General features: G+C 40.8%; 1 protein-coding gene across 7 annotated transcripts; it reads right to left on the bottom strand.

Annotated features, from left to right (window-relative positions):
• Positions 1-5319: 5319 nt before the first annotated feature.
• On the bottom strand, positions 5320-12426 carry LOC307015967 (uncharacterized protein). Of its 7 annotated transcripts, none has more exons than XM_079644979.1 (17): positions 11529-12426; positions 11172-11252; positions 10737-10891; positions 10383-10544; positions 10194-10292; positions 9768-10000; positions 9506-9679; positions 9327-9420; positions 8793-9136; positions 8534-8651; positions 8366-8457; positions 8137-8254; positions 7687-7803; positions 7379-7569; positions 6981-7121; positions 6511-6710; positions 5320-6342 (listed from the first exon to the last, which is right to left on the bottom strand). In XM_079644979.1, exons 9-14 carry the CDS (start codon positions 8844-8846, stop codon positions 7457-7459), a joined length of 612 nt encoding a protein of 203 aa, XP_079501105.1. In that variant the 5' UTR covers positions 8847-9136; positions 9327-9420; positions 9506-9679; positions 9768-10000; positions 10194-10292; positions 10383-10544; positions 10737-10891; positions 11172-11252; positions 11529-12426; the 3' UTR covers positions 5320-6342; positions 6511-6710; positions 6981-7121; positions 7379-7456. The 7 variants fall into 7 exon arrangements, with proteins under 7 accessions (XP_079501105.1, XP_079501106.1, XP_079501109.1 ...); XM_079644980.1 differs by having other exon boundaries at positions 10737-10880; XM_079644983.1 differs by having other exon boundaries at positions 10231-10292; positions 10737-11252.
• Positions 12427-15190: the final 2764 nt, after the last annotated feature.

The following is a 15190-nucleotide window of genomic DNA, read 5'->3' as shown; positions in this document are numbered from 1 at the left end:
ACTTATCTTGTCAGGGTCTGTGTTTATCCCCTCTTCCGAGACTTGATGACCCAGGAACTTGACTTCTGACTGCAGGAAATGGCATTTCTCCATTTTAGCTTTCAGTCCTGCTTCTTTCAGTCTCTTCAGCACTGTCTCGAGTCTTGTTAGGTGCTCTTGAAAAGTGGATGAATACACCAACAACTCATCTAGGTATAGCAACATGATCTGGAAAACTAAACCGCTCATCGTAGATTGCATAAGGCGCTGGAAGGTCGCTGGAGCGTTACAAAGTCAAAAAGGCATCCTGTCATACTCATATAGGCCGAACGGTGTGGTGAAGGCCGTTTTCTGCCTATCTTTCTCGTGGACTGCTACCTGGTGATAGCCACTGGCCAGGTCGATTGTTGAGAAGAACTTTGCACCACATAGCGCATCCAAACTCTCATCAATCCCTGTTAAGGGGAATGCGTCGCGTCTAGTCTTGGCGTTCAGCTTCCTGTAGTCGACGCACAGTCTCAGACTACCATCAGACTTACGCACCAAGACGACAGGTGAGGCATAAGGGCTTGAACTCTCCTGGATCACTCCTTTCCTAAACAGCTCGGAGATGTGTTCCTTCACCTCTTTGTACTGGTTAGGTGGTATGCGTCTGTGTATTGTTGGGTGACTGGTGTGTCGTCTATCAGTGGTATTTCATGTTTCACACTGTCGGTATGCCCCAGCTCGTCATCATGGATAGCAAACACATCAACGTATTTCGTCAGGAGTGCACTCAGCTCTGCCTGCTGTTCTTGCGTTCCACCAAGATGCAGTAGATCCAGCAGAGCTTGTACGTCCCTATCAGCTCCCTGATCCCCTTTCCGGTCGATGGTCACTTGTTCATGGTCGGCAGAAATCCGCTGAAACTTCACTTCATGGGGGTCACCCTCAACACCCTGACATTGACTGAGAACACCTAGTCTGGTTCCGGAAGGTAACCAAACATCCTCTTGTGAAAAGTTGATCACCTGGACTGGAAACACACTACTGGTGCCTGACACCAAAGTGGGGATGATGATCAACCCACCAGGGACCGGCGTGCTTCCTGGCTCCAACAGCATAATGTCATCACGGTCAGACGTTTTCTTTTTGCCTCTTGCATAGACTGTGGCGATAGATTAAGCAGGTATGTGAACCTTATTCCTACCTTCAACCCTGGCAGTGGACACCTTCTCGACCAGTTCTGCTTCCTGTAACCGGTGAAAAGCTTCTCTCCAGACATGGTCCAACTGTCCCTTCAAAGTAGTGTCGAACTCTGCAAGAACTAGCAGCCTGCACTTTTTGACAATGTTCATACCAATAATGCCTGGGAGGTTTGAGTCTGGTTCTGCTTCCTCCCCATCTCGAACAATTAGGAAACCACACTCTGGTATGGTTAGGCCCATGGCTTGTATGTCTAGCTCAACATAGCCAAGGTGAGGCAGAGGCAACCTGTTGGCAGCATTGATCTTAAGCCATTTGGCGGTACAGTGCATATCTTCATCTTCCCCATGGAGGTGTTTTCTAAAGAAACTTTCTGTTAGAGTGCTCACATTAATCCCAGTGTCTAGGAGACATTTAGCCGGAACGTCACCTATTAGGATATCCACTTCATGGCATGCGCCTACAGCGTTCTCTAAAAACTTCTCTTTAGTTAACGGGCTGGCCCCTGAGCCTTCTGGCTTGCCTCGCATTGCTCGGCTCATAGCAATGGAGGGATCTCGTTTCCCTGTACTACAGTGGCAGGTGTGACGGTGGACTGCCTTTCTGCTTGCCACTGTACCGGGCACTGTTTGCCTATGTGTCCAACACCTCCACATCTGAAACAGATTGGTTGACCATCAGCAGTGTACTTTGGCTTGAATTTAGGTTTAGCACCTCTGTCACCACCTGAACGAACGTTCTGCATAGTTAGTTCATGGACTGCACTGGTTAGCTCCCCAATAGCTTTACCCTGCTGACTGATTACTTTAACTACCTCCTGTAATGTTAGTGCTAAATCATTCTGGGCATTGCTTGTTGAGTTTGTGTTTTCTGGAATCCTTCTTCCCCCCTCACTCACTAGGTTTCTGTTCCTAGCGATGCTAGCACCACGGGGCCTGTCTTCCTGACACCATGTTATGGCTTCTTCACAGATATCAAATAGAGTAGAGCGGGGCTTCTCCCTAACAACCTTACGAAGTTCCCTACGAAGAGCTGGATCCCTCACACCTTCGATAAACTGATCTCTCAGAGTGACCAGTGTATCTAACACTGCATTAGGGGACTGCTGAAGAGCGGCGTTAAGAAGCTGGGAAAGGGCATGAGATAAACTATGGAAGTCTTCCCCCTCTAACTGTTTGCGAGCATAAAAGGCATGTAACAGCTGTGGAATAGTACGTTTCTCCCTGAAAGCTGCTCTTAGATATACAAACAAATCAGTTGGTTGCTTAAAGAATTCCCCCATACAAAGTTTAACCTCCTCCAAGGCTGTACCCTTTAAGTGTGAGAGGATGATGTCTACTTGGTCATCAGGACTAAAACCCCTTGTTCTTAGTACACGCTCCATCTCTTCTATGAATTCATCAACAGTATGGCTATCTTTTCCCACATCACCAGTAAAAGGTGGGATCTTACGCTCACGTGGAATGTACACATAAGACTTAGCTGTAGCATTACCAAGATTAGAAATTGTTGCCATTACTGCATCATGTTTTTGACTCAATTCTGCAATCTGTGACTGCAGCTGCACCATGGGGTTTCCCCCCTCACCGTTGAATGAAGAAGCTGCATCGTCTCCCTCATTGTCGTCCTCTTCTCCTACGCCAACAACTGGATCCCTGTCTTCTTCGAACATCCTAAAATTTCTTATTGACAGTCACAATGTCCTTTAACAGTCTCAAAAGAGCAATGTCCGTTGATCTTCTCCTCAAGTAGTCCTTTAGTGATGATGCAGACAGCTCTCTGGACTTGAAGGTCGGCCACTAGTCACATGCAGCCACTCCAAGCAGATCACTCCATCCGTCAGCACTGTCCCTCTGGCATAGGACTCGAACAATCTTCACTATTACCGTTGTTTATCCTATTGTATTTTCTACACTACCTCTATCCCAACTAAAAACCTAAGACTAGATAAGGGGACCCCACTCCTGGTACCAAATTGTGTAGCCTGGTCATATAAGAGAGAACAGGACACAGCATAAATTGTAAGGGTCTTTATTCCCCGACTGCACTCTGGTTGAGAACAGCATTAACACTCTAGTAATAAGTGTAATAATTAGGATACAAGTTGTAAATGGTCCTTTCTGTCTCACAACAATATCAACTGATAAACAATTATCAGTAAACAGCATAGATAGCCTAAACAATAAACAACGGTAATAGCCTCTGCAGCTGAGGATAACAGTCACAAAAGTGCATCAGTATTACCACTTCAGAACAGTACATGCATTAACTAACAATTAATACAGTACAGCATTTATCAACATATATCATTCGCAAAACACTTTAACACTCACTTTTAATACAAATGCTCTCTGAACCGACCTGCAGCACCGAACACTGCGTTGCTTCTCCCCTCTGCATGAGAGATGACATACAAAATTCACACACTCCACTTAAAAGGCATTTTAAACATATAATTCCTTAATGTGGTTTTTGTTATGCATATATCTGGTGACTTACGCCGTCCCACTCTCGTGTTGGACCCCGCACGGTGGAGAACACACACACACACGTCTTACAAAACTGCGTCTCTCTGTAAAACAACGCTAAAACTACCTGTTCCCGCGAAAACTACCAGTGAGTCGTCTGTCTATGACGTCATGACTGCGCGCCTTTCTGCTGCGCATCTCTGGGTGTAACCAAGCATCTTGAATCTCCTAAAGGAACAGCGTATGATTTATAACAGCGAGTAACTGTCTCCGTTAATAGCTTTTAACCTGGTTACATATATATATATATTATTTATATTATATTATATATATTATATTTATATATTAATGCTGCCCATTATGGGCACAAGCAATTTTCCCCCATTTATTAATTATATGTTTTAAATGTGAGTGTTTCGTATCCCCTAAACCTCCAGGAATGTACACAGTTTAATACTGGCAACTTCTTATTATGGGAAATATGAAAACGTCTTTTAAAACTACAATTCCCAGCAGAGACGTGCCATAGAACATGTTGCGAAACACACAATAGTGTATAGTTACTACACAGTTACTACATTTGTAGTGCTGGGGACGGGGTGGGGGAGGGGGTAGACCCGTTCAAATCCAGTTTTGGACAGTCTGCCGTGGTTCCATCCCATTTCAAAGTGCTGTTCGAGGCTCGGCGTAACCCTCGGCGCACACTCAAACATCCAATCAGAGCTTGATGACTATCACGGGGTTTGTCCATGGATGGGTTTGTCAAGCGAAGCGGAGAGAATACTTACTTCCGGGTGTAAAATTCTCGAAAGCAAATGAGCTGCTCCGACCCTCGGTCCTGACGGACTCCAACTTGTGTTTATTAATCAAACAAATAAATACACACAAGGATACTTATGTGTTGTTGAGTAAATAACAGTGTGTGGTTTAGAAAAGAATACAAAATTAGAAGGAAAAAACGATGAAACAATATAGATTTCAGTATTCTGAGCCCCTACTCTCCCGATAACTGACGACAACAAAAGTCCTACATTATTCAATTAAAATAAAGAAGTAAAAACAATAAGTGTGGTTTGATATTGAGTAAGAAAAAGGTTGATAAACGCTGTGAGAATGGATCTGCGGAGAGCATTTTGCCGAGATCACAACGTGTCTATTACCAACGTTCAGGGAGCTCTATGCAAGTCGGTGACGGGGAGGGGCCCTGACCGTCCGTCAACATGTGACGGGATGGGAGTGAGAACGTGTTGCTGTACAGCAAATCACCTCTGGCTGGAAGAGAACTCTCTGCTCCATAGTTTCTCTCTTCACTGTACATTTGACATATTCAGTGTAATATTTAATATTCCATCAGTCACAGTTATGTAAATATAATACCTTGCATATCTTGTTATTGCTCATTTGTAAATTCAACATGTATATTTTCTTCTTTATTTCTTGTCTTTTTATTTGTATTGTATAATGCCATGTGTTTTAATGCTGCTGCAACACAAAGATTTCCCAAATTGGGATCAATAAAGTTCTATCTTATCTTAAACCAACAACCAGTGTTCCGGATGAGGATCATCTCTTTACAAAAATATTCAAGTGCTAACCCATATTGTTACTTCTAAATGAATTTATTTCCAAACGCATTATAATGCAGTGTGATGTAAACAACAAAAAGTAACACAGACGTATGCTTAATTTATATTTATTCATCAACCGACCACATCAATAACATTGTTTTTAAAACAATAAAATGGTCCTCTCTGGCAATGGTTTACTTATGTGTTTCACCACAATACAAGTAAAAGGCCACCATAAGGGTGTATGTCTTGACTCTAGAGCGTTGGGGTTAGTCTAACATGAAAAGCATGGACAACAGAACATAAAATCAAGTTATGCAAACGGTTATAACATACAGTATTAAGAAATCATACAACACAACCATTTTTTTATGATTTAACTATGTATATTAAACATGTACATTCTATGTGTAAATCAAATATAACAATTTATAACAATGTATTATTTGGTTTTGAGAACAACAATGAGGTGATTCACCAAATAAACTATTTGTTGTTTATCTCAATGTCCCTAATTATACATCCTAAAAGACTGTGCATTGTACATGTTGATTGAATTACTTCAATCAATCAGGTTAATAGCTGGAGACCAAAAAGGAAATATAACTGACAAAGCAATTAAAGTAAGTAACGCAAAAGAAACAAAAATGAACAATTAGAGGAAAGCTGTTATTGGCCTGCGGTGTAACAGGTGCAGTCATATAAAGTTAATGACAGGTAAATCCTATAAGAGATCGAAAATAATAATGCATAGGCATCCTGTTCTGGGAAAAAAGGGAAAGACCTCCTGCTCTTGGACAATGATGTGCTGACCAAGTTGTATGGTAACCAGCAAGATATACTTGGAGATTTAGGAATTTACATTCTAGTGTTTCAAAAAGGATCAAAAGTGAATGGTTGATTGCTCAGGATGCATTCCAGGGACGCTGAGCATTTTCTTCAATACAATTTAAGTTGTGTACAAGTGAAATGTTTGGCCTGATGCTGCGGCATAAGGAAAAGTCATATGGTCAACATATTCAAGGGTGATCTTCCATTGAGGAGTATGAATACAATCTCTAAATATAAAGTCAGTAAAGTATTTACATTTCTGATAGCACATCAAGTCTTGGCGGATATTCGTGCTTGAGAGCAGCAGCCATCTGGGGAAATACAGAGAAACAAAAAAGAGGGGCAGATCAGAAACCAAATTTGAGGTTTTTGAATACACAATGTATGTTTAGCATTAATGAATACAAAAGTAACAGCAACATGTCTAGGTTGAGGCTAAATCAACAAAGATACTGTACATTAATTCATAAGTAAATTACCTAAATTATGTTTCCTTCTTCGTCTTCACTGGTGTCTGGACTGCTTAGGCCACTTTGACTTTCCTCTTCATGTTGAAGGAAACAAGCATCAGGACCTAAAGCAGTCTTGTACTGCTGCAGTACCACCTGCAACCTCTCCAACGCCTCAGCATGCTTCCTTCTTAGGGTGCACCCAAGTCCTCCATTCCCCTTGTCTACATCTGAAAATACACAAAATATTGTTATATGGACATACTATAAAGTAAGATTGCTTCACGAGGCCAGAGTACTTCAATGGAGTATATTCTCTCCATGTACATATAAAGATGATTGTCACTGTCAAGGGACTTCATTATGTAAAATGGCCGGGTCGAATGGTCAAAGGCCATTATACTCCATCCAATTTCTGTGACCAAGAATGATTTGGGCTGACTTTTTTTCCTTTAAAACTCATACTTTACAAGGTAGGTTAAGTTTTGCTTTCAACTTACCTTCCTCAGCCACCTTATTTTTTAGAGCAACTGCCATGTTCTGCAACCATGTGCAATGCTGCGCCATCTCCCACAATAGGATGCCTTTCTCCTCTTGCAGTCTCCGTGTAAGCATGACTTGATCAAGTATCTTTTTCTTGGCTTTAAAGTTAGCGGAAATCCAATCACAGTTATGTATATACATGAATCACATTTTCATTATAACATAACAATATGTTTAAAACTCCAAACATGTACTTTCAAAATAATCAAATGTATACACAATAAGAAAACTTAAGATATACCCTTAAACTAAATGAACGTTCTAACACTCTACATGATATGTGCATAACTCAGCAAGGTATACCCTCATATAACAGAACTTCAAATGAATTATTATGAAATATCTGAAAACTGACCCATGCCATGAACTTCCCACGGCCACAGCGCGGACATGATGCTCCCTCCAGAGAGGGAATGCTCCACCGCAGCAACATCTATGCCTCTGGCGAGTCGTGTACCAGCTGGTTGTACTTCAGTACCTCCTGACTAAGGCGCTTTTTCTCGTCTGCAAGCTTCCTTCGAAGTCGATGGCGGAGCTTGCTGCTGTCTGAAAAAGACATGAAGTAGTGGGATAGGGATATGTGACAAACTATATTTGCAAGTACAAAAAATACATATAATTCAGTAGGTTGAATCTGCAACCTAAAACATTATATTGTTATACCATTCTGTCGGTAAAGGGATTGCTTCCGCTGCCTCACACTTAGGTAAAGCCCCTCAATGCTTTGCTGCAGTGCTGTTTGAAGGATGTCTTCAGAAGTACCCGATGTTTCTGATGTTCCTGTAGAAATAATATTGGCAGTAAAATGTACTGTTACACAACACGTAACGGTTTTGAGAAACAAAGTTGTGCAACATATTTACCACCTTTTAACACAAATTGATGGTACAACTATGGAAACTGGAACATATCAGAGATAAACATGGACACATAGTTGACTTGCTACTGGTTGAAGATTATGTCCCTGTCTACTGAAATCCAGTGAGGGTCTCATTACGTGGCATGAAAAATCAGCCTTATTGCCTTAAAATTGGCTGCTCTTTAGGATCAAATCTGTAAATTCAAACAGTCATGGACAATGATATGTAGCTGGTGTTATCTCGTCGTGCTTACCAGATGCCCATTCCTTCACGTCGGAAATCCACGTCGACACCATGTCATCTGAGACACAATGTAGCTCCGTCTTGAGTTCCTCAACACTTGCAGTCTCTTCTAGGAGCCTCTTACTAGTCTGATAAACAGTAGACGATGGACATTTATCAAGATTAAAATTTGCTATGATTAACAACAAGCCATGTGCAAATGACAAAGGATACAACAACACCTTTAATAGGAGGCTCACCTTCACATATCTTGTGGAAAGTGCCTGATGAAGGGAGTCACCTTTTTTCCTGTTCCATCCCATTGCATCCACTGTGAGCATGTCCAGTCGTGCTTTTGAAAGCAATAATGAGGTTATGATATTTCATCTAAAAAAGTATGCAATAATAGGGCAAAACCTTCCACTCACCTGCTTTGGACATGTATTTTGTTGTCAGGGCACAACGGGACAGGTAGCTGTTGACCTGCTCCACCTCTTCCCCAGCGGTCATCCCTGCTCCCTCCTGGTTCTTCCCACTCCATATAATCTGATGGTAAAAGGTTGCTGGAATTGTTGTGCAAAGAGGCTACATACTACTATACTAAACAGTATAGCTTAGATATTTACTACTTTAGTATTATAAATATAAAAAATATAAATGTACGTGATACAAAAATATTTCACATACCTCGCATTTGGTAGCATGGGCTCGAGCATGCATTACACTGAGGAATGGCTTCATGGTCGTCAGCTCCTAGAGAGCAGGAAGGACATTTGCAGCTTTCTCCATGTACGGCCAGTACTTGCAAGCCACATCCATGGCGAAGAACTTGGCTTTGGCTGGCATGAGTTCCTTTTGAAGATACAGGGGGTAGGCGAATATCTCCCCCTGTACATATTTAAGGCCTTCAAAAGAAACCCATGGCGACATACAGCCACCTCCATCCCTTCTTCATCCAGCTTCGAAGCCCTCCTTGACGTCTCCCTCGCTGCTGTCCACTGGGAGTCCCCACATGTGCCTCTTCCCTGGGTCTAAGACACACATTACATCATGACAAATCAGTTAAGAGCAATGGAACCACGATCTACACCATTTGTTCTAATTATCTGATTTTGGAGTAGATGGTAAGGAGAAGTAGCTGAATTTGAGAAAGTCAGGGTCGGATATACATGGCTATTTTTGTGATATACCTATAAGGTAAAATGACGAATAAAAACTTGCATTTTTCAGTGATCTCTGTATTTTGTCGACAAATGCAGCCACCGCGCTGTCTTCTGCTACAAAGAGCCCATTAAAAAAGGCGCTGCCATCAGAACTGAGGAAAAAAAGATTAGCAAATATATCCATGAAATATAAACAGTAATCAAAAAAGTTAAATAACAACATTGTAAAAACAGCACCTTCCACTTCGCCGAAAGCAATACAGCTTCCTGTTTCCATCGGCAGAAACAGCCAACATCTCCGGCGTGCAGGCAAGGCAGATGAGAGGAGCACCACAGCAGAGCTGGTCTTCCTCATACGAGGCATAGGAGAACTCCAGAAAGCTGCAGTGCATCTCCGTTGAAAGGTCCAGACTGGAAGATAATTACATATATTGCTGTGATTTTGTCTATTTACGGAAATGTTATAATGTATAATATGGTAAAGAATATTTACACTTACTCTTCCTCCACACTTTGTGCGATGCTCCAGCAGCTTTGCAAAGGCCTGTCTGGAGAATCCCGGAGAGATGACCTTGAGCTCTTCAAAGGAGCTCAGGAGGTCCAAGGTGTAAAGTGTGGAAATACTGACCGAAGCTGGCCAGTATCCACTCTTAAGGAGGACTTTCAAGTCGGGGGTCCACTGCTGCTGGCAAGTTTGACAGACATATAGTGGCAGATGCAAGTCATAACGCCCTTGGAACAAGTAAATAAACATAATTAAGACACATTTTACAACAGTTCCATCTACAAATAGTCAAAGATGAACAGATATAACATGAAGGTTTTACTCCAAGTGGAAGCACAATGCCTCAGCCCACAACAGTAAACATATAACAACAATTCAATAGAAATCCAAATATATATATATATATATATATTTGTTTACCATTGATGGTAATTAAAATCACTGCTTTGCCTGGTACCACAGTGAAGTTTGTGCCTTTACAGGAGCAGTTGGGTGCCTTCACAGTTGGCAATATGCAAGCTGTCAAAAAAAAAAGAAAAGCACTAATTACCATTATATGCTGGCCGAAGAGAAATGTGAACATCAAATTCCAAGTTTGAGAGAGCATACCTTGGTCATGGGTGTCATATCCACCTTCCACTCTAACAACACATGTTGTTGGACTAATTGGTTTAAAAAAAACATTCATTAAACTGTCCCTGTTGTGGAGTGGCCGGTTCTTGTGATGAAGTACATCACGGTCTCCACTCCTCGGGGAGACACTCTCTACACCTTGGGAGGAAATACAAAATTATTCTAATATCCTAGAATTACTTTCATTTTCATGTGGGTTTTCTCTAGGTATCCAGTTTTCTAACATCCCAAAAGTCATGCATGTTAGCTGAAATAGCAGGGCACTGAGCATTAATACTGAAAAATTACAATTAGGTAAAGTAATTTAAATAAAGGTAAATGTTATCTCACCTAATAACAGCCGGCTCGTGGCAGAGGCCACACAGGGGATGACCAACAGCCTCTTTTTCTAGAAGGCATTGTTGGTGGTGTGGTCTCGCTTCTTTCCAGCGCTCTGAGGCTTTCTGCTGCCGAAAAGACCAGGATGAGGCAGAGCTTTTTTGAGGCTCAGGAGGAGATGAGGAAAGAATGTCAGAGAGTCTATCCATATTCTTTTATGTGAACAGAATGGGAAACTTTAACTGGAAATTACTATATTTAAGATGAACACTAAAAATCAAGGATCATTTCTTTGCTCAGTATGGAACTGGCCAATATCTTTACAGAATTACATTCCTCGTTCGAGTCCTGAACTGTCAGTTGTGTATAAGGTTATTTTCTCTCACTAACACAATTTATTAAAACATTTATTTTTGTTTTAAACTTAAAGCCATTTTTGTGATTTACCAAATTCGTGTTGTGCTGAAGGTTCAGTACGCAGAACCTCCACACTGGAAGACTGGAAGCCCTCAGTCGGGGGGGATGTGACTGTAAAACATCACACAGAGGGTTAACAACAGATAACTGATGATTTGTATTATCTACCTATTGTTTAAAAGCTTGTGAAATTAAATAAAGTATAGTTCTTATGACACCACAGTGGGAATGTCTCCGACTGTAGTGTCACTATGCGTTTATATATTGGAATTATTGTAGACCCTCAACAAGCAATTACTGTGTTTTAATTCGATTTTCCAACCATTTTCAAATTTTCCATTTCCATTTTCCAAATTCATAAAAATGTAAAATAATTGGGATTTCAACCTGTAGCTGAGCCTTGGCGTTGCCCTCCACGCCTCCCTCTCGGCTTGCCACGTCCTACACAGCCCCTTTTAGGGGACTGTAAAGTGTCTCCTACAGAGCGTGCCCGTTTCCTCTCCTCAGATGCTTTCTGTGACCAAGTAACAACTCATTTAAGGTTGATGTTGCTGATAAACTGATACCATATGACAGTGGACAAATAAAAGTAAATTCATTCACTTGAAGAACATTTTTGCTTCAAGTTTTTCCTACCATATACAACTAATGAAGTAAGACCAGTTGAACAAGCTTTTTTTAGTAAGCCTCTGCCCTCCATGTTGTAATGATGAACCGTTTTGCAAAGGCCCTATACATTGATCCAAAATCCAGTTACTCTTGGCCTGTTCAGCATTTTTTGGATAACAGTTAGTGCCAAATTCAAGTGGGAAATGAATGAGGTCATATGGGTTAAAACACCAACTTTAGCTTCAGATAGCATGTGTTCATGCTTCAGCTCAAGAGCCATGCGTTTCCCTTCTTTGGATGTGGGATTATTGGGGTCTGGGTTGTGTTTTGTTGCCATTGCAACACAGCCAGCCAGCCAGCCAGCCAGCCAGCCAGCCAGCTAGACAGCCAGACAGACAGACAGACAGACAGACAGACAGACAGACAGACAGACAGACAGACAGACACAACAGATATGCAACAGCTGCTGTATGAGACAAACAGAGATAGAGAGACAGATTGTAAGATTGAGATGGATAGATGAAGAAATAGATAATGAATGATAGAAAAAGATAGAGACAATAACTATAAGAAAGGTAGGTAGATAGACAGAGAGATAGGTTGAGTTTGGCTCTTAAAAGTGCCGTTGGTTTTATGATGGTGTAGATCAGTGTATGGGTTTGTGGTGTGGGTACGGGAGCTGCAGGAGAGAACAGAAAAAGTGAATTATGTAGTGAAACTAACTTTTTTAAATGCACATTGTGACGGTTTAACTACTTTAGACAGACTGAGTTCATTTACGTGTTTCCTGTTTCATACGCGTAACAAGCACATGGACGTGGACTATGCCCCTCCCCCCCAAACATATATTAAAATGTCGGCCAGCATTAGTACTGTCATGTGTAAAACAGAAGCGATTAAGATAACGTATAACTCACACTTTAACACCGACGTATGTAGCCGTAATTAAGACAAATATTTTTCACACACCACTTATGAGCTGATATAAATGTAGCTAAACTAGTCAGGGCCGTGGGAAGTAGGGGTGCTGAGGGTGCTGCAGCACCCCCACAAGATATAATACCAAAAAAACGAATTTTCAGCCTTGATGTAACAACATTCATAATTAAGTAAAGATAACACCCTTTTCACCCCGGTTACATTTTCCATTTGCCCTGTACGATGGGCGCTGTAGTGATGAAAGTGGGGGATGTTGGCTTAGCAGGCGCCCGCAGCTCACAGCCAAAGTGAGAGAGATAGAGAGAGGGGATACCGCGGTACCGGCGGGGATTGTTGTTAGCTTCTGCTGCGCTAACGGATATAAGAAGCTGTTTCGACAATAATGTGGAGGGAGAGCTCTCCTGTCAGACTGAGAGGCTCAGTGAGGTAAAGGATTCTGAGTGTTTAGATAGTTCACTTTAGTCTATGTTATCTCAGTGAGTCTCAAACGTTTTGATCACAATTTATGTAAACAAATATTTCCAAGGCACACCTTTATAATTATTAGGATGAATAAAAACAGGTTTGAAATCATTCCAATGTATACTATAGGACAATAAACCAAAAATATCGTTTAAAACTGGAGAGATTTAAAAATATGCATAAATAAATCAATGTTAACTGATAAAATAAGATATGAATGAACAACACAAATAAAATAAGTTACATTTATTTGTTATTTGCTATGGTAGGTCATTGGAAATGTTCACATACTTATTTGATTAATAAAATGCAAACCGATCTTTTTCATATTGGTGTTTAGAGTTGTACCCCCTAAATCAGTCTCTAATTGGGCGCTCAAAGTGCACCAGATTGAAGCATTTTACTTTCAAATCTTCCCGGGGGGGCACCCCCGGACCCCCCTAGACTAGAGGATGCGAAGTCCACCCCCCCAATTAAAACATGTTATAATACTAAATACATTTGAAGCCTTATTATATAAGCTGTCCACCATGTCAATATGTTTCTCTTTTTGTAGTGTATTGGTCTTTTGTAGAGGTTTTTCATTGCCAGTTAAAATCTTGCCTATAGGGCAGCACATTGGTCAGAACCAGCCCTGGTGTCATCCCCACAGCACCCCCCATTTGAAACATGTTCCCACGGCTATGAAACTAGTTTAAGCTTATGTTGAACGTGAGCTAGCTAGCTAGCCGCCCGCAAGAATAATTTCACATTAATGTTGCTTTAATGATTATGGCAAAAGCATTTCTCAGACTTAGAACAGTTCAGTATGTATGATGAACCATGCGAGTAAAGGCTTAAAAAAAAGCCCCAATTATTAAATCTAAGCAAAACATGTATCAGACTTTAGTGACCCAACTTACTTTGTCAGAGGATGGATCGCAATGCCGGTGGCAGCGTCTTTGGCCAATAGGTGGTGCTCTGAATGATGTAATTTCCTGTACCGATTATACAATAAAATATGAATACATTTCCTATATTTTGACACGATAACTCTTTAATAACCTAAGTAGCCTACGGACAAAAACAAAAAGTATATATTGCCTTGCAGAAAAGTTTAAACATCTAACATGATAATATTAAATAAAAAATAATGATATCTTAAACCAAAATAAATAAAATGGAAAATTAACCGACAACAACAATTTAACATAAATAAAACAAGGATTAAAACAAGGATAAGTTTGACTCAATGTTGTGTAAAGTACCCGTTATGGTTAAAAAATATATTTTTTGAAAATAATACAGCTTCCAGCTTCCCGAGACACGAAGAGGAGACACGAACAATTCTTCCACTTGAAATGCGTTTTAAACTGTGTCAGAGAGATGTTTAATCGGTTCATTTTAATTGGTTAATAATTGGTGTTTAATATTGGCAACTTCTAATTGTTGGGGAGGGGCGGCGTTCGATCCAGTTTCGATTCCGTAACCTTGGCGCACTGCAACTCCAACATCCAATCCCGACTTGAAGTATAATCACGGGGACTGTAGTCCTAAACGATAGCTGGGGATTATGGGTAGTGTAGTGTCTTCGGCCATCCTAAACTCGATGATGCTCGAAATGTCCCTTATAGGCCTACGTCTGTTTCCGGTTATTTTTATTTTGAAATTCAGTTCCTGAAGGACGGCAAAAAAAAACGAGATTATAGAATTAAACAAATAAATAAAAACAAGGATAATTGTGTGTTATTGTTGACTAAATAACAGTGTGTTATTTTGAAAAGAATAACAAATTAGAAGGAAAAATGAGCCCCATTTATTTTCCTCACAGACAGCAACAAAAGTCCGAAATGATACGATTTTAAATAAAAGCTATAATCGTGGCTTGATATTGAGTAAGAACATGTTTTCATGAACCACACAGCTTCCGGTCTTCCTATAACACGTAATGCCGTGAGACTACCAACAGAAATACATTGCTTTTAAAATCGTGCTGTGCAACACGAAAAAAAAGGGGAAAGACTACCAATAGAAATACATTGCTTTTGAAATCGTGCTGT

The sequence above is a fragment of the Notothenia rossii genome, assembly GCF_949606895.1.
Source record: "Notothenia rossii genome assembly, chromosome: 8".
In the NCBI taxonomy this organism is placed as follows: Eukaryota; Metazoa; Chordata; class Actinopteri; order Perciformes; family Nototheniidae; genus Notothenia; species Notothenia rossii.
The sequence above is the reverse complement of the archived record's forward strand: the minus strand, read 5'-3'. Positions and strand labels throughout refer to the sequence as shown.

Excerpts from the sequence above, each read along its gene's own strand:
- LOC307015967 (XM_079644977.1), bottom strand. The coding sequence starts at position 8,846 with ATGAAGCCATTCCTCAGTGTAATGCATGCTCGAGCCCATGCTACCAAA. Across the intron at positions 7,804-8,136 it reads CGTGAAGGAATGGGCATCTG|GAACATCAGAAACATCGGGT; the intron begins GTAAGCACGACG and ends TTATTTCTACAG. Across the intron at positions 7,570-7,686 it reads ATCCCTTTACCGACAGAATG|ACAGCAGCAAGCTCCGCCAT; the intron begins GTATAACAATAT and ends TGTCTTTTTCAG.